This window comes from Juglans regia, chromosome 16, assembly GCF_001411555.2.
Source record: "Juglans regia cultivar Chandler chromosome 16, Walnut 2.0, whole genome shotgun sequence".
Lineage (NCBI taxonomy): Eukaryota > Viridiplantae > Streptophyta > Magnoliopsida > Fagales > Juglandaceae > Juglans > Juglans regia.
The window spans coordinates 24,359,461-24,378,850 of NC_049916.1; the positions used below are offsets into that span (position 1 = coordinate 24,359,461).

At 33.2% G+C, this 19,390-nt stretch overlaps 3 protein-coding genes across 3 annotated transcripts; 1 reads left to right on the top strand and 2 right to left on the bottom strand.

The window, feature by feature from the left end:
- Positions 1-1,707: 1,707 nt before the first annotated feature.
- On the top strand, positions 1,708-2,415 carry LOC109006553 (auxin-responsive protein SAUR50-like). Its single transcript, XM_018985874.2, has one exon. It carries the CDS (start codon positions 1,811-1,813, stop codon positions 2,123-2,125), a length of 315 nt encoding a protein of 104 aa, XP_018841419.1. The 5' UTR covers positions 1,708-1,810; the 3' UTR covers positions 2,126-2,415.
- A 7,953-nt stretch (positions 2,416-10,368) lies between these two features.
- LOC109006551 (indole-3-acetic acid-induced protein ARG7-like) lies at positions 10,369-11,113 on the bottom strand. The gene has a single exon (XM_018985871.2). It carries the CDS (start codon positions 10,808-10,810, stop codon positions 10,370-10,372), a length of 441 nt encoding a protein of 146 aa, XP_018841416.1. The 5' UTR covers positions 10,811-11,113; the 3' UTR covers position 10,369.
- Positions 11,114-15,963: 4,850 nt separating this feature from the next.
- Positions 15,964-16,836, bottom strand: LOC109006562. The gene is made up of 3 exons (XM_018985882.2): positions 16,715-16,836; positions 16,527-16,592; positions 15,964-16,319 (listed from the first exon to the last, which is right to left on the bottom strand). The coding sequence occupies exons 1-3, from the start codon at positions 16,760-16,762 to the stop codon at positions 16,272-16,274; spliced, it is 162 nt and encodes a 53-aa protein (XP_018841427.1). The 5' UTR covers positions 16,763-16,836; the 3' UTR covers positions 15,964-16,271.
- Between the last annotated feature and the right edge of the window lie 2,554 nt (positions 16,837-19,390).

A 19,390-nucleotide genomic window follows, 5' to 3' on the forward strand; every position in this document is an offset into this window, starting at 1 on the left:
AACGTACCATTGTCTTTCTATGTTATAAATTCACCTTTGATTTCTCCATCTCCTGAAGTTGTGACAAAAAAAAAAAACCTGTTGAATCATGTGCCACTAGAATAAGGTTCCTTGACGACTGGCAAGAAGTCATTCATAGTAGCAGTCTTTTTAATCTCTACACCCATTTGGTTGTGAGGATCCCATAAATGGGTATGAATCAAATAGCCATCTCTACTCCACGAAAGGCAGTGCAGTTATCCTGGGTCGGTCCAAAAGAGAAACAAGTTAGGATCCTGGAGAATATGTGAATAAGCAACTTGAGTGTATGGAAGGAAAAAAATCAGACTTTTGGGCTTCGCTTTAACTTCCTCAGAAAGTGTAACGATTTGTGGGTTAAAGGGAGTTGAAAAGCTGCAAAGGTTGCAGTGACTTGCACATGGTTTTTTGCCAGACCTTTTTTAACTTTTTTTTCTATTCATTTTATTTTATTCTATTATTTTTTTAAATTTTTATATAAAATATAATAAATAATTCAAAACTTTTTTAAATTTTAAAATAATAATAATATTAAAAAATAATATTTATTTAATTTTTAATTTTCATTTAAAAGTATCTCTGACCTACCTGAATGTAACCGAGTCCGCAGAATCACAAGCCAACAATTGGAAAAAGCCAAGCATCAATGGGACTGTACTGAAAGAGTACGAATTATTGTAAGCGATTTCAGGTAGAGAGAAAGAGAGAGAATTACTATAATCTAATTATATTAAGTAGAACATTAAAATATAGGGAAGATATACTTTCAGTTAAGAGTGGAGACCTTCGCCCGTCATCGAATTCAGTAGTCTTTCCCTCAACAAATCACATAAAATTACAAGCAATGCTACTAAGTTCGTTTTTATTTTATAATTTTTATTCACAGTGACTAACGCAGTTGTATAGTTTAAGTAGCTCCATATATCAACTGCTTGAACATCAATTACAAATGAAGAAATTCAAGATGAACAATAGCATTTCTCTAAAATTAAAATTAATGGATCATTTCACCTACAGATATTAGATTATTTCTCCAAAACTTTCCATCATACATTTCAATTTATTCGAAAAATAAAAAAGATATTAGATAGAACAAAGTGAACCAAACAAAACTCTATTGGAGCGCAAACTGCAAACATATATACTAGGCTACGTTTAGGTAATGAGTTGATCTCAAATAATCTATTAATAGTAATAAAAATTAGTGAAAAGTAAATGAAAAATAATGATAAAATATTAAATAATAGTAACGTGACTATCCAAACACAACCTACAACTTTTTTACAACTACTTTACTACTCATTTTGAAATTAATCAATACAATCATGTTAATTCATTAAAAAAAATTCTCAAATTTATAAAACTAACCTCAATTTCAAATGAAATTATAAAATAGATGTAGAGGAATTGTACGGAAATCATTTTCCAATATCAATTTGTGGAAAAGAACCTCGAGAATTATAAATGAAAACAACTACTTGGGGTCCATGTTGTCAGCAGGAGAACCAACACATGAAAGAGTAAAACCAATGGGCTTGGCTCCCACCCTGTCCTTGCAACCTATACTACACATACCCCCAAAACACCCGTGGTCTGTCCTTTCCTCCCACACTCCACATGATCTCTCTCCCTCTCTCCCTCTCTCTCTCTGTCTCTCTCTCTCAACCTTCATCATAAATACCCCCCCACCCCTCCCATAACCACCACCTCCACTTCACCAATCTCTTATCTCTTTACCTTAGCTTCCATCTCTCTCTTGTCCGAGACAACCATTTGTCTCAAAACTTTCGAAATGGCCATTAGAATATCAAACAAACTTCCTCAAACCGCAGTTATCAAGCAAATCCTCAAAAGATGTTCGAGCTTGGGAAAGAAGCATGGCTACGACGAGGATAGCTTTCCCCTAGACGTCCCAAAGGGCCATTTTGCTGTCTATGTTGGTGAAAATAGAAGCAGGTATATTGTCCCAATCTCATTCTTGAGTCACCCTGAGTTCCAGTGCCTCCTCCACCAAGCTGAAGAAGAATTCGGCTTCGATCAAGATATGGGTCTTACCATTCCCTGCGAAGAAGTCGTTTTCCGCTCTCTAACTTCCATGCTTAGATGAAAGAAGATCAACTAGTACTTGATGGGTTTTCTTGGAGAAGATGGCTAAGATGAAGCAGGAAAACTTTCTTCTTCTCTTTTTTTTTACATCTCTCTCCATTTCTCGTTCATGTTCTTTCTTTTTTTGGCCTTCATTTTTTGTTAGGAAGCCATTTGGTTTTCTATGTTCGATGACTCTAACGTATGAAGATGTATAAAGGTTGAGATTTTCCTCACAGAGGTGGGTGTTACGCCCTGTGAGATGAGTTTAATGGAAGCAAGGGTGATAATTTGCCTGTTTAACGTTTCAAATCTCTCTCTCTCTCTCTCTCTCTCTCTCTCTAATATGTCCTGAGTGCCTTGTAACTTTAACAAAAACGAGATCTTGAGTCAAATCAAAGACTTTCGGTGGTTTTTTTCTGTGGATATAGTGTTTTCCTTATAATAAAAGGTGGATTTGGAAGGAAAGCACTCCAACACTAAACAGAATAGCTTGTCAAAGAATGAGGCGTACTTTTTATTATTAGATTGAGGTTTTTTCTTCTTTTTTGGCTAGATTAGGTTTTGATTTCGGAGTGCCCCAATATGAAAAGTTGGTCGCTTTTGAAAAGCAAAAATACAAAAAGAAACAAATGGACATCAAACAGTGTGAAGAATCATTACACATGATATAGCCACCGTATATGCATTACATGGGATGAACGTGACTGACAGTACTAGAGATGATGGCACAAGAACTAATGAACCGATCGAGTGATCGTGAAGGAGAAAGATCATAGGTACTATTTCCAAAGGTACTTGCCCAGTGTTGATAGCCATGATAGGCCTATTGAGATGGATTTTCTTGGAATCTAGGGCTATGTCAAGAAGGTGATCCTCAATGTTCAGAGTGAGTTCATGAAGATCAGGTTGAAGCATTATCTTGAGCATGGTTGATATTTTTATAAAATTGAATCTTTGAAACTTAGTCTTTCCTTTGTCTTTGGATGTATTATGCATGCAAGTGGAATTATTGGAGGTTTAAGCATTTGTTTGTACTTGAAGATTGCTTTCGAGATAGATGCGTGGTTTAGTACTGATCAGGTTCACTTGGGATGGTCTGAATGCCTGGAATATCTGCATTTAGAGAGACTGATCAGCCCTCAATTTTAATTTAAAAGTGCTATAGTCAGTCACTAAGAGATCTTATTAAAGTAAATTTATAAATTAATATAATTTTATATGATATATTATATCTATTTTATAATAAAAATAATTCTACAATATAACATACTATATCCATGATCTAAATTTATGAATTTACTTTTATTAAATTTTTGTGTGATTAAAGCATTTCTTAATCTAAATTCTAACCCTAAATCTATCATCGAAGTTTGAGTCAATTTCTATCAATGAAATATTGGTCGTGTCTCATGTGATACTTTATTAGCATCCAGAGTGAGCATGACCCAGATGATGACCCAAAGACTTTTTTCTCCCTCTCTCTCTCTCTCTCTCTCTCAACGCGTTTGAGTGGTATTATTGTACTTGATTACTATTCCTTGACTATATATTAATATTCACGTTTACAGGATTTACAAGCATGCCGAGAAAGATTATATACTATTTACTATAAGAAAAATTATAAACACACGACACTTTATATAATATTTTATATAATCATATTTTAAAATGAGGGGTTACTTTTATAAAATATCTTATAAGACTGACATCATTTTATAAAAATATTTTTATTTTATAATATATATTGTGAAAAGTATTGAGTATTTATCACTACTGCGACCCATTGGCCATTTGGGGACAGAATTCACATGTACAAACAGGGTGATCATTGACTAAGAACTGATACATATCTCTCACATCAATTTGAGAGAAAAAAGTGCTGAATTCAGGCGTACAAGTTCACAGTTGGCTGCAATATGTTTTCTGCAAGCATTTTGTCCCAAATGTCCCACCCCCCACGTTCTTTGTAGTTTCTTGGAAGGAGCCTTGCCTGCTCCAGTTTCACCCTCCATTAATTGATCTTCTCCGTTGAAAATAATTCTGTATTAATCGATTAACTGTTAAGTACACAAGTCTTTCATTGACCAACCTTGCATAAAACCCTTCGGTTTTTAGAAAGAGAAGCTACTCCTCTCTAAAAATTCAATCTTTCTCGAGTGTTTCCACCAGATAGGAGGGTGCTCTCCATTCCTTTTCTAGTACTATTTTGTGTATATATTTTCATGACAGTGTTTTCTTTCTCTCATTTCCACCGGTTCGGTTTTTATCAAATCTACCACATCCCGACGGCCGCCTCTCAACGCGCGTCCCACCACACAACTCTCCAGCCGCCAATCTACCAGAATGAAGCGAAACTACAGTGAAATTCTCAGTGTGTGACCCTCATGCATGGCTTTTTCCGCACATGGCCTTCACGCACTTCCGCACCCTAATGTGTGAGTATCATCCATCCCCCAGAAAAATAAAAATAAATACACACAAATTGAAAGGTATTGAGTGTAATCATTTTAACACTTTACATATATGTGGACTGTGGTTTTAGTAAAATAAATTATTGTCACATTGGGCTCAAAAACAAAAGTACATGATCGAATATCGACCCTGCATATATAATTGGGTACTTTTTTTATTAAAAAAATCCATTAATTATGAACATTTTAAAACATTGAAAAACTAAGGATTTTGATCAGATGTGTTCTCAGATATTATATGGCTCGAACCACGTGATTATATATATTAGCAAATTTTATCTTTTCAGTCTAAACAGGTTTAATTTTTATTAATCTCAAATATATAGGCATCCATGCACAGCTACGAACATATATGTTGTCTTGTCTTGCAGACTTTGGACTATCACGTGGAATTATGATATAAATTTGTCCTGCTTTATTAATATAATTCAGGAACGTCCCAGACTCCCAAATACTGATTTTATAGATCAAGCTGGCCAAACAGGCAGAGATATAGGTACAATGTGACTATGTCTAATTCTCCCTTTTTATGTAATATATATATGATATGATAGAACAAGCACACCTAATTCCTTAAATATTTGTTAATTGATTGGTTTTTCTATAATTTTCCATGGATTTGTAAGCCAATGGTCAAGACAAAAATAAAGCAACAATAATGGCACAAATATTCCAACCAAAATTAAAATGGCACATGCATGCATATGTAGATCAAGATTTGAACAACCATTAACCTACACCATGCTTATCAATAGGGGTGTAACCACTAACTAGTCCACCTCGGTCTGGTTTTGTACATTTTTTTATAATCGAACTGATATACACCAATTTTAAAAATTTAAGAATCAATATTGGATCAATTTACTAGCGAAACTGGAATTTTCGGATTTTTTGGTTTCGGTCCGATTTTTTCAATTTTACAGATTATCTATATTAGTCTATTTATATTATAGTATAAATACATATTATATATATTTATATATCAAAAGTAAGTTTATATTAATAACCTAATATTAATGTTTATGAAAATTGAAATTTTATGTTATATTAATTTTATATTATAAGATTAAATTTTATATGTTATATCAAATATTATATTAAAAATTATAAGATTAATTTTATGTTATATGACATGTTATATTAATTTTATGTTATATGAATAATATACTTGAATAATAAGATTAAAATTTAATATTATATTAATTAAAAATTTAGCATATAATATATATAATATAATACAAAAAATTATAAATATATATATATATTGGTCCAGTTTGGTTGAAATTGACTTTCAAAATATGAAAACTGACACCGCACCAGTTTAGCACCAATTTCGATTCTTAAAAATTGGTATCGCACAGGACCGCTTACAAACTAGAAAGTTCAGTCAAATTCAACCGATTTTTCGATTTCTTTTTTTTACACCCCTATTTATCAGCAACTTCACACTAGCATAGATAGATTAACTACTTATAATCACTTCATGAGTTTCCCCACTTGAATTTCGACATTATGTTTTTCAAAAATATACATACATACATAAACATATATGTGTATATATATGTGTATATTTGTGTGTATATATGTGTGTATATATATATGTATGTGTATGCGCGCTAGCTAGCTACGATCTTGCAGCATGAATTGCTTATAGAATATTATTATTAATAGCTGATCATGCTCTATTCTGATCAGAGCCAATTAATTACAATGTAATTTGGGATAAGATCAAATTCGATCCAAACATATACGTACGGAAGAAAAAATAGCATTGTTATTACGGATATTGCATGGATAAGATACAATCATATATAGTACGTACATATTAATCTTTAATTTGTACTCTGTCATTCATGACGTTTTGTTTTATTTATTTTATTTTATCTTTTTTCCAAGTTGTATATATTTTATAAAAGTGTTTCGTTGAGTTGGTTGAAGGACAAGGCCGAAAGGAAGTTGTACGTGAGGTCGATCGAGTAGGAGACTTGGGGAAGACATGCTGGGGCCTGGGCTACCTCCATACAATTTGTGAAAGCTGGATGCCATGAGCGTGCACGATCCTTTTCAACTTTTTGCATGCGTTTCCTTTTTCCCATATCCAAATCATAATCTTAAGCCTTTATATATATATATATATATATATATATATATATATATATGAAAAATTATATACATCATACTCTCATCTCACTTTCATTTTATTAAATAAGGTATGATATATTTATTACCACATGCTGATTTCTTTATCATTTAATAGTGATAAATATGTCACATACTATTTAATATGATCAAAATAAGATGAGAGTGTGATATATAGTATTACTCATATGATGCTCAGCAATTTTCTCCGATCCGATTCTCAGCGAGTAGGATGATACTATAGTCAGACTACCCTTTTTTGCTAATTATACATTATCACATGAAGTTCGATCTCTCTTTGACTCGTGACTACTTGAATGTCGACATGATTTTGATGCGCAAGATTTTTTTGTTTCCATTGGGAGACGATCGAGGAGCTCATGATGTATAAAGAAAGATTGGGAGAGGCCGACGATATAATAGCATTGGGAAAGCTGGCACCTTGAATGTGGGAATCAGAGATGGCATGGAGGGCCCAATCAGAGCAGCCTGGTCTTGAGCCCAATCTACGTTTGTCTAGTCCAAGTCCGGCAGGCTGAGTATAAATTAGTAAGAGTAATTATTAGATAATTTCTAATTATAAAACTAATAATAATATCACGTTTTCTGATATGATAACATAAAAATATTAAGTTATTTTATAAAAAATATGAAAATTTTATTTTTTAATAATAGGTCTCATTTTTAAAAAGAAAATTATTCTCATTAGTTATTATTCACTATCTTACACCTCACATTGATAATTTTTTTCATAGAATGTGAGGGTGTGGGGTACTGAATAGTGATTAATGCATAACTTTTCTCTTTTTTAAAAAAAAAAAAAGTATATCATTTGATTATATCTAGTATTATTCTTAAATAATTCGTGATGACTAAGCTTAGAGTAATTTAATTACCTGGCCTAGCTAGTAGCTACTTACTTTATATAATTGCCAAAATGACATGTAGCTTTGGAGATGTGTGTGGAACTCGGAGCTCCTCAAAAAGCTTGATCTCCAAAAGAGTGTAGTAGGAGGAAGATGCTCACGTCTAAATCATTCTTTTCCAAGCTTATCTCCCAATTAATTAATAATGCAATCAACTTTAACAACTATTTGTATTTATTTTCTAGTTGGTCTTTTGTTCCATCGAGTTTGAAATTAAATTCGACCGTTGATTTTTTATTCTCTATCATCATAACGATCGAATATATATTATGCTAGCTTGGTCGACGTAGGCTGTTGCATATCATCATCTTCTTTTCTATCATGTCTGTCATAAGTAAATTTCACCAGAAGAATTGTTTTACCCACAAAAAATTTTTATAAAAATAAATATACAAATTGATATGATTTAATGCAATACATACTACGAATCCAAGTCAGTTTGTATATTTGAAAAGGCATCAAAAGAAATAAAGGATGACCACCTTCACTTTTTCAAGTCTTTCTTCTTCTATATTTGTAGGAGATACACCGTTAAAAAGAATAATTTTATATATAATTATGAAGTGGATAATATCGCATAATCGCTTTGAAAAAAATAAAGTTTATTATTAATAAATTAATTTTTCTTTTCGTGTGGATCAAATGTTTTATTTACTTTTTTTAAAATAATTACGTTTACACGATTTAGAATTGTAAATATCTTTTCTATGTTAAAAAAGAGTAGAAAACGAATTATCATGATGTCTTTATGAGATTGAGTATGCGTGAATGTCGTTTCTGGGATCCACCAATATTGCAGCAACTTTACATTCAGTTTACGCACAAATTAAGGCGAAATTGTATAGCCGTGTCCAACAAATCATCACCATAATACAAAGTCTTGCTGGTTAGTGTCATCCATCTCATTCATTTGACAACTAATGCAACTTTAGATGGGCTGTACTCAATTAACAACCAAAAAGAATTTTTTTTTTCTCGAATCATGTTATATAATATACTTTCATCTTACTTTCATCTCATTATATAAGATGTGATATATTTATTACCATTAAATAGTAAAAAAATTATCTAATAAAAGATCATCAAATAATAATAAATATGTCACATCTTATATAATAAAATAAAAATAAACTAATAGTATATTGTATATAATTTTTCTTTTTTTATTGAATATGATAGGGTTATGTTGAGACCAAACTTCAAATCTAAAGATCGAGTGGGCTCAAATCTTGACTTTTGAATGGATTTTGCATCTTTAAAGTTAGCGTGCCAAGTTTTGTGGTAAACAATAGGACAACAAGAAGAAAAAAATATATATATTCTTTCTCCTAGGGTGATGAAACTTTATATATTATACTTTCATTTCATCATCATCCTACTGTGACAAAATTATGTTGTCCATTAATTTTTAAAATTTTTCAAACAAAAAATTAAAAAAATGATTTAAAAGTGTGACATTTTATATAATAGAATGAAAATGAGATATATATTACTATATATAAAAACGGAGTCATATAATTATGATGTGGCATTCTACTTATAAAAGTAGGTATTCTACCTATTAAATTTGAAATGTTATGTTTATGAAATGTTAAACCTTTTAAAAGTAATAGATATATAAAAACGAAATCATATAATTCTGATGTGACATTTTACTTATAAAATTAGGCATTCTACCCATTAAATTTGAAATGTCATGTTTATAAAGCGATAAATCTTTTAAAAATAATGTTTCATTTTGAACCATTATAACTTTTAAATTTCTATTATTTTCTTAGATGTAAAGATATAAACCGATTCAAGACTTTACCTAAAAATATTAATTCAATATTTATATTATTTTATATTTTAAACGGAGTCATATGATTTCGATGTGACATTCTATTCATAAAAATAGACACTCTACCTATTAAACTTGAAGTGTTATGTTTATGGAACAGTAATCTTTTTAAAAATAATGTTTCATTATGAACTGTTATAACTTTTAAGTTTAATTTCTTTTCTAACATATAAAGATATAAATCAATTCTAAGTCTCCACCCAAATACATTATTTCAACTTTTATATTATTTCGTCAAATAAATCGATTTATAAACCGTTTCAAATTTTTCCATTATAAAATCATGTCTCTCTAAATATCTCTCCCTCATACGTAACATACATAACAATCCACGCATTGTAAGGTTATAGTCTCGTTAATATAATATATAGCATCGCTCTAAAATACCAACCAAACATCAAAAAATCAATAATTTCCAAACGAAAAAAAAAATCATTTAAACACATATTTCCAGTTTTTTCTCAGTTTACCTTTCGGAAAAGGCTCCGGTTAATCATGTTATTCACGGGTAGATTTTTTTCCAAGCATTGGTAATAATTATATAAAAATAATATAAATATTATGCATGTGTAATTGTATACTACACAAAATAGGCAATAAAAAAAAAAACAAAAAACAAAACAAATTTTGTTACATCTCTGCAATTAATCCTACAATCGATCATCCGAGTCTTCACAAGAGACATATAATCACATAATAGCAACCTTCCTGATTACTTTCCACCGATTCAATTTGAGCTGACTCGATTTAAAAAAAAAAAAAAATTTGAGCTGACTCGGTATTATGTCTAAGCTCTGATTTATATACCCCCATCCATTAAAAAAAAAAAAAACTAAATAATTTATACTATTAATAATAAATTCAAAAATCAGTTGGTCATTTTTATTTCAGCAGATTGATTTTTCAGAAGACGCGCGAAGCAACGGTCCGGATTCACCCAAGAAGTTAAGATGGCTCCGGATTTCCACGTGGCAACACCTCTGGAAGTCTTCGAGACTCGAGGATCGGGATGAGTTACTCGACACGACTCGGATGACCTCCTCGAAGAGCGACTCGTCGCACGGGATCGCTAGAGGGCCTTGGTTCGAGAACCCGTACTCCTCCTCGGCCTGCACGAGAAGTCTCTTAAAGATTGGGTGGTTCAAGTGCGTCGCGCGCACAATGAATCTCTTGCAGTTGCTCCCCACGCAGACCGCCACGTGTCCAGCCGGAACATCGGACGGCGCACGCGAGGCCGTGATGAGCGACTTCTTGCGCCAGCGCTGGAGCATCTGTCGGATTCTGACAATGCGGCGGATGCTGTTGCATTTTCCCATCCCCGGAGACATTTTCTCTGGAAAGTGACGGAAAAGAGTGGGGAAAAGTGAGTTTGAGAAAGACGATGCTTAGTACTTAAGAGTGAGTTGGTTTGAGCTCGTTGAGAATTTCCTGAGGAAACTGTTAGCAGAAGGGTATTTATATACATGATTTCAGGAGGGGAAGAGTAGCCTTAAATTTGGAGATAATCACGAGATTATGTCTATTGCTTGTATAAAATAATATACTTTAAGTGCATGTTGTATTATTATTATTGGGAGATGTCCCAAAAACTGTAGTGGGATGTTGCATTAAACAAATGTCTATTTCATCGATTAGTGTCATTTAGTTTGAGATAAATATTTTTGATACAAATGATATGATTTGGTTAGATTGTGTCTGTCCTTTGCAATGGAGAAGCCCACATGTTACCAGAACTCAAAGCTCAAAGCTCTTCTGTAGCATTTTCATGGATTCTTTACATCAGCTCTGATAATTTCCATGAAAAGAAATGAGCATTTAAGATATGGAAAATGAGCATATACAGTAAATTTGGTGAGGGAGAAAGATGGAGACCATAGACATGTTTCAGACCAAGTTTTTCTATCCTTTTTATTGTCCAAGAAAATATACATCTTCAACACTAGAAACTGATCCACTGGTTGATCCCAAACAAGGGTTTAGCAGAACAGAACAAGGCTATAACAGTAAGTTAAGTTCAAAAGTTAAAGCTGAAAGGAACAGATGCAGTCCATATTTGTTTGTTGCTGCTATTTCTGATCCCTTGATTTCCTGTCTCCCTGTATCTTATTAACATAGTACTGTGGATTAAAATAGAAAATAATGGAGGATATGAGGAATTTATACTGGGACCTGCTCATGGAGTGATTAGATGGGCCAATATATATGGATCCAAGCATGTTTTGGGAATCAAGAAGTCTTTGCAGTCCTATTATGGAGGAAAGTGAGGTTGCTAATGTATTTTATATTGAACTTAAGCCAAGTGAAAGGGAATCAAAATCATGTGTCTTCTGGAACAGGGAATCAAAATCTTTTGGTACAATGCACTACCCAATTCAGTGTCTACCACTAATTGAGGCACATAACCACTCCCAAAATCTTTAGGAATAAACTTGTGATAGGTTGGTTTTGCTTAAAATTAGTCCATTCAAGGGTTTAAACTCCAATTATAGCTTTCTTTCACTCTTTTGGTTGAAAGTGTCGATCTAGCATTTTGATCCCCAAAATTATGATCGAGTATCATGACCTTCTAATCCCTTGCACTCTTTTGTATTTATGAGTTCTTCACCCAAAAAGTTCGATCTTATTTCATATTACAGATCATTTTGAGGTGAGCAAACCACAGTAGTTTTTTCCGTACAACTTAAAACAGAAAACAAAAATAACTTTCTATAAGAACAATCAGAACACAAAAGATCCACCCCCCTCCCCCTTCCCAAAAGCCAAAGTTCTCGATTGCATCTCAAATAAGCAAAGCCTTGCTTCTCCAATCTTAAGGTAGGGGTAATAGGAACCGGCCGAACTGACCTATGTCGAAGGAGTCAAGAACCAGTCGGCCGACAACATAAAATAGGTAAAACCGATGACGGCCGATTCGGTTCCAATTTGAACCTAGATCAAACTAAACTGCCGAACCGACCGATTAAATAAATGTATATATTTTATATATACCGCAATTAAAACGATTTCATTCCACTTAAGTTTAAGTGAAATTACATCGTTTTATATCTCAACTGTTAAAAAAAAAAATTGAAATGGCATTTCGATTTGAGCTCTCCTCCCATCTTCTTCTCCGATTCTTAGTTTCTTTCATTCTCTCTTCTCTACAACACACCCTCTCTCTACTCTCTCAGACAAACTTCACCACTAGGGGGATTGAGAACCACCAGAGTCGATACAGCATGTATTTCTCCTCCCCATCGACTGGTATGGTCGGTTGTTCCATGCAAATCTCCTCCATTGGTCGGCGTCGATTTTGGTAAAAAAATTGCACCGATAGTGTTGGTTTTCACCCCTAATCTTAGGCCAGTTCCTATTTCATTGCAAGTGAGAAAATTGTTAATGCAGTTATAATACCAGTTGAGGATGCAAGTAAAAACAAGAGATCTCAGAGTCTCAGACTAAAAATTACCCCCTTAGCCAGTGGTTCAAGGCGATGCTATCGGACCCTGTAAAAAATAGAAAGCCAATATGACAAAAATATTTTGCTCACCCATTGATGCGAAAATATGACCGACTCCATAATCAGATGAGCCGCAGCTCGTCAGCAGGTAATCATGACCGGTTACCATTTCATTAGTAGTGAGAATTCTGGATATAGTCCATGCTATGATGCGCGGGATCTTGTTGCAGACCATTACTATCCAAGTCATCTACATTCCAAACCTGCAAAAAGTTCCTCATCTCTATGCCCAAAGTAACCAGGTAAGTATCACAAATGCCTGGACTCGGAAGGAACTATAAAATCTAGACCATGCTGAGGTCCACCCCTGCCATCGCTACTTTATTTCCACCTAACTCCGTTTAAGGAAGAGGCCCAATAGGTAAGAGGCCTAAGTGTAATATTATCCCTTGATTCCAAACCAGCATTAACCCAGCACCTCCTGTTAGAGATGGTGTAGTCTACTTGTAACTAACTACCAATAGACATACAACACGTGTAAATAAACTAACTATATATATTCATTCAGTAGTCATATGTACATTTACAGAAATCAAGTCACGAATCTTGAAATCTCCCTTTTCTACAGTTTTCTACATTCCCTTACCTGGTTTTCTTCTCTATTTTACATGGTATCAGATTTTTCTTTCAACAATGGCGTCCTCTTTTTCCGCTTCCTCCATTGTTAATCCAAATAATGATTTGTCTACACCTTTTTTTCTCCATCATGGAGATAATCCTAGTCTTAGTCTTTTCACTCAAGTTCTCTCGAGTGAAAATTATCACACATGGAGTCGATCTATACGCATGGCTTTGCAGGCCAAGAATAAACTCTCATTTATCGATGGTTCTTTACAGTTACCAACAAATTCCTCTGATCCTTTCCATGAAGCTTGGCTACGTTGCAATGATATGATCCTTCTTGGGTTTGGAAGTGACACGTACAAGTAAAGGCCTATCTTTATGCCAAAGCGATTATGCACTGGAACTTCTCAATGATGCAGGTCTGCTTGCTTGTAAATAAGCACAAGTTCCTATGGAACCCAATCTCTCAGATTAAAGAAAATAGATGAAGATCTCTTGGTTGATCCTACAAATTACATGAGACTTATAGGAAGACTGTTATACTTGTCCATTACACAACTAGATTTAGCTTTTGCTGTAAATAACTTGAGTCAGTTTATGGACAAGCTTGCTACTATACATTTAGATGCTGCAAATAAGGTTTTACATTATATGAAGAATACAGCTAGGCAAGGTATAGTTTTCTCTGCAAAATCCACTGTTCATTTGAAAGGCTTTTTAGATTCAGATTGGGCCACATGCCCAAATATTAGAAGATCAGTTACTGAATTTTGTATGTTTCTTGGTGATTCACTTATCTCCTGGAAATCCAAGAAACAAAATATTGTATCACTATCATTTGCAGAGGCTGAGTATCGAGCTCTTGCATCAAGTGCTTGTGAGATCACATGGTTGGTTTCTTTGCTGAAGGATCCTGGTGTAACACATCCCTCTCCAGCTGTATTATACTATGACAGACTGACAGTAAGGCAGCCTTACACATAGCAACAAATCCAGTGTTTCATGAAAGAACAAAGCATATAGAGATTGACTGTCATCTTGTTAGAGAAAAGCTACAATCAGGCCTCATTTGTACACTGCATGTGTCTTCTCAGCATCAAATAGCAGACATACTTACCAAAGCATTGTCTGCTAGACAGTTCTCCTATCTCCTCTCCAAGATGTGAATCATCATCCCACATCTTGAATCTTGAGGGAAAGTGTTAGAGATGGTGTAGTCTACTTGTAATTAACTACCAATAGAAATACAACACGTGTAAATAAACTAACTATATATATTCATTCAGTAGTCATATGTACATGTACAGAAATCAAGAAAGTCACGAATCTTGAAATCTCTTTTTTCTACAGTTTTCTACTTTCCCTTCTCTGGTTTTCTTCTCTGTTTTACACCTCCAAAGAACTCTGATGCCCGTATTACGTATATCTCAAGCCAAGATTCATTTGCAACTACAAAATGGACACTCTTCGTATTGAAAAGGTGCCTGGTTTTGTTACCAGTAAGAACAGAGTCAAGGTATTTTATGGAGATGAAAGGGAAACTAATAGCAGTAGTACTCGGAAACTTAGCAAGTCCTGTAATTCCTCCCTCCATGAACATTAGGACAAACCTGCAAGACAACCGAAACTTGGAAACACAATCATAGCCATGGATACAACCTCCATGAACTAGGTGCCACGGCTTAAATGCTCACAGCCTTCGCGCTGTTCTTCATGAGGAACATTGAAGGTCATCAACAGTTGGTGATCCCTTCTAGCCTGGACATTGTTTTGTGAGAACATTTCCTGTTACCAATTCAACATGTCCATCTTCATCTTATCGTATGAAGAATCAAATGTTTTCATATTTCCTTTTATGAGTAGGATGAAGGGCAAACAATGCACATTGCTGCAGAACTGCAGGTATCTCATTTGATTCCAAGAGAATGGAGTTCATTTTTTCTTTCAAACACAAGAAAAAAAAAAACCCTCACCTTTGAACCTCAAATAGAATTACCAGTTGCGTCCTTCTATAATTATAGTACACAACAGTCCATAGCTGGCTCTTCAGCAATGAAATGTTCTCAAATTGGTGCATTAGATCAGAACAAATGCCCACAGTTCTACTTGCTTCACGAGAGCACAAAATTACAGTTCTACTTGTGACATTACACAGATTTGGGTAAATTGCTATCAAGAAGCCTAATGAAGTCAATCCAGGTATTCCCCAATCCAAACGAAAAACTTTAATCAATTTCATCATTTTAGAGTAAAGTATGACGGCACCTAGGGTACAAGGTACACAACAAATCCATCTATAAGTTTATTCTGAGTTTCTTTTGTCGAAAATAAGCAGTTGAAACCACATATCGACCTAAAGATCATTAAGACAAACAAATGCCAAGAGGGTAAAGGGCGTATCAAACACTGCAGAAATCATACAATAGGAATTCAGAGCCAAAAATGATAATTATTCAAACAAAGGGAAGATACAATCATCTAAGATTTTCCCCCATGGTTCTCAGAAGTAAAAACTGAAATGTCATGACAATTGGGGGCGACCATGTAAAGAGATCTCAGAGAAAACAATGGCTCATAGGAAACTTCAGCAGCTATAGGCTGGGTATCAGAATCCAAAATGCTTCAAAGCAAAGATGAAAAAATTGGTACAATCAATCATTATTTATTATTTCTATTCCAAACAGAAGACATGCCTAGATCCCGTCGTTAATGGGAGCCTATTCCCATCAGTGATGAGCCTTTACTTCAGCATTCTTATGAGAATTAGCCTTTGCCTGAAGATGGGAAAAAAAAAAACTTTCATGAGCGAGCAGTGCATGATTAAAAGAATGAACTTTTAAATATGTATGTCAATCTAACATTTACTGACTGAACTCTAAATTCCAAAACTAAGAAATTTTATGCAAATGAAAAATGAATTTTTGCAATACAATCGAACATTAGTAATTTTTGCATAAAGAAGAAGTAACGATTGGAAGTACCTTTAGGTACTTGAGCTTAAGGCTACCGTAAACGAGTCCAAGAGAGAAAGCCGAAGCACGAGCCACCTATTAAGGAAATCCCAAAAACCCACGGATTTTACAAAGCTTCGAGATATGAAGTTTTGACCTTTTCTCATTTTTTTTCTTTCTTGGAAACCAAACAGAGAGAAAGAGAGAAACTAGATTACCAAAGCGAGGGTGCTGGTTCCAGAATAAGGTCCAGGAGGCGGCGCCATCGGAAGTTTCTTCTTCTTCGGATCTGTGCGTGCGAGCGAGAGAAAACAGACAGAGAGGAGCGTGCAAAAGATCAAAGGGCCTTATAAATTAAAGCACGAAACGACGACCTCATTTTCTTTAGTCCTAAACGACGTTAAATTTTCGGCCGTTTTCTCTCGAAACAACCCAATTTTAACTAAAATGTTAACGTCTCGAGATTTGAATAATGAATTGAGATGATATGACATATGATATGTGATAAAAGTTAAAAAATAAATAAAATATTATTAAAATATTATTTTTAAATTTTTTTACTCATCATCTCACATACCATATTTATTTTTATTTTTTGGTTCTATTCTTCTTAAACTAATTGAGTTTTTTTATTCATAATTCATACATCACATATTTGATAAAAAAAATAAAAATAAAAATTAAAAAATCATGTGTGTGATATGAGGATGATGAATAGAATTTGTTGTTATTTTTAATTTAAAAATTTTAAAAAGTTAAATTGTTAATTGTATTTGATTTGAAAGTTTAAAAATTTATAATAATTAAATAAAATGAGTTGAAATATTTTCGAATTTCAAATAATATCACTTTTGGGCAATGAAATAATCTTAGAACGACAAATAAAAATACAATTATCAATTATGAAACTTTGAAATTAGTGCTTTAAAATATAATTAATTAATTATTAACCATCACCTTAAAACACCATTTTTAATGCAATCCTTTCTAATAGGCAAATAAATTACAATTAAAAGATATTGCAGTAACCATCCGAAGAAGGAACAGCATTTACATCAAACAAAGGTCGTCTAAAGTATCATCTTTGTTGTTTTGTTATGGTTGATGCATTCCATTGAGTTTTAGATGGCAAAAGGCTGAAAGATTCTGTCTTATTTTATTATCGCTTTCTGATCTCCTCTTTTATCTTTTTTGAAAGAAGGATTGATGTTTATGTAGCATGCCGGAACATGGACCAGATACCAGATTCGAAGGGTTGCAACTGGGTGGGTGCCTGACCCACCACATAAACACATATAATTCATTGGAGAAGAGTAACGTAATGAACAGGGGAAGACAAGGACAGGCTGTGTTGGTAATGGTATATCTTTTGGTGTCTTTGAGGTTGTGGTGTAGTCCTGTATCTCCTTTATCGTCCCTATGTTTGTTACCCATTTCTCTTGGAGCGTGGGATTTTGGGACTCACTTTCGAAACCCAAAAACAGGTACGTAATCCAGCAGTCTTTCGCCTGACTGGCACCTCTTCCCGTTCTGTGGGGACGATGGAGAGCCTTGATCCTTTGGGTTCCACCACCATGAGGACCCCACTTAAAATATTACTTCAAAAAAGAAAAAGAAAAGAAAAATCAAGAAATACTATGGACTTCGTGGCCCTGCCAAAGAAATTCCAACTCTTCCTTACCCTATAGATATTAGCCAGCGGCGTGGAAAAAGCAGAAAGGTGGAGGGTAGATTTTTCCACAACTTGTGCCACTTGCTGCTCCATCGGCCCAAGATGAGGGTATCAAATTTCAAGGTCTTCTCTCAAGTCCTATCCGCCAACCAAATAGCATAGCATGACATTATTGACTCAGAAGTACCTTTGGTTTAGCACCGCCCAATCGACTTAACTATGGTATTACGGGCCACCTTTTTGTTGTCCGATTGAGTTTTTTATTTTTTATTTAATAATTAAGAAAATATTATTTAATAATATTTTAAATTTTTTTTCATTTTTTAAAAATATTTAAAAATTTTAAAAAAATAATGTGAAAAAAAATATTAAATAATATTTTCTTAATCACCAAATCAAAAAAAATTAAAAACAAATAAAAAATCCAATCAAGCAAACAAAAGAAAAGCTCAAAACGAATTCCCTAACATCTCTCTTATATTTTTACTTATAATAATTTTAAATTTCATATTTTCAATATAAAAAATATTATTTGTACTTAAGAAAAATTTACAAAAAAATTACTTATCCATATGTTAGATATTGATATGTTAAAAATTATGAAATTTAAAATTTAAAATTTGAATTTGAAAACAAAACTATCAAAATAAATCTTATAAATAAAAGTATAGGTAAAAATTGTAAGTATATGTAACGTTACTCTTTCAACATATCAATAATGATACGAGGAAAAGGAAGTTTTTTTTTAAGTACATTTATTATTTTTCTTCTAAAAAAAAAAAAACTTTAACTGAGGTTGCCCAAATCGCAAACTCCTTAAGTGGGTTGGGTCAACAAGTACTCCAAAAAATAAAAAAATCAAAATTAGATATTTTTATTAAATATATCACAAAAATATGATTCATTTAAAATATAATTATAAAAAGAATTGAATTTATTCTTTTAAAAAAAAAAAGATTCGGACTACTCTGTCACTCAGAATAGTCCGCTCAAGTGTACCTCACGTCACTTTTGAGTTTTTTTTTCTTTTTTTAATATATTTAAATATTAAAAAAATATATTAATATATTTAAAATCACTTCATTCATCATTTAGAAAAAAAATATAAAAATTACCTTAACGGTCAAACCGAACGGTACCTTTGGGACTGCAGACTAACGTTTTTTTTTTTAAAAAAAATGTGGCTTTAATTCTTCGATAGGAAAGTAGATTTAGAAGCATG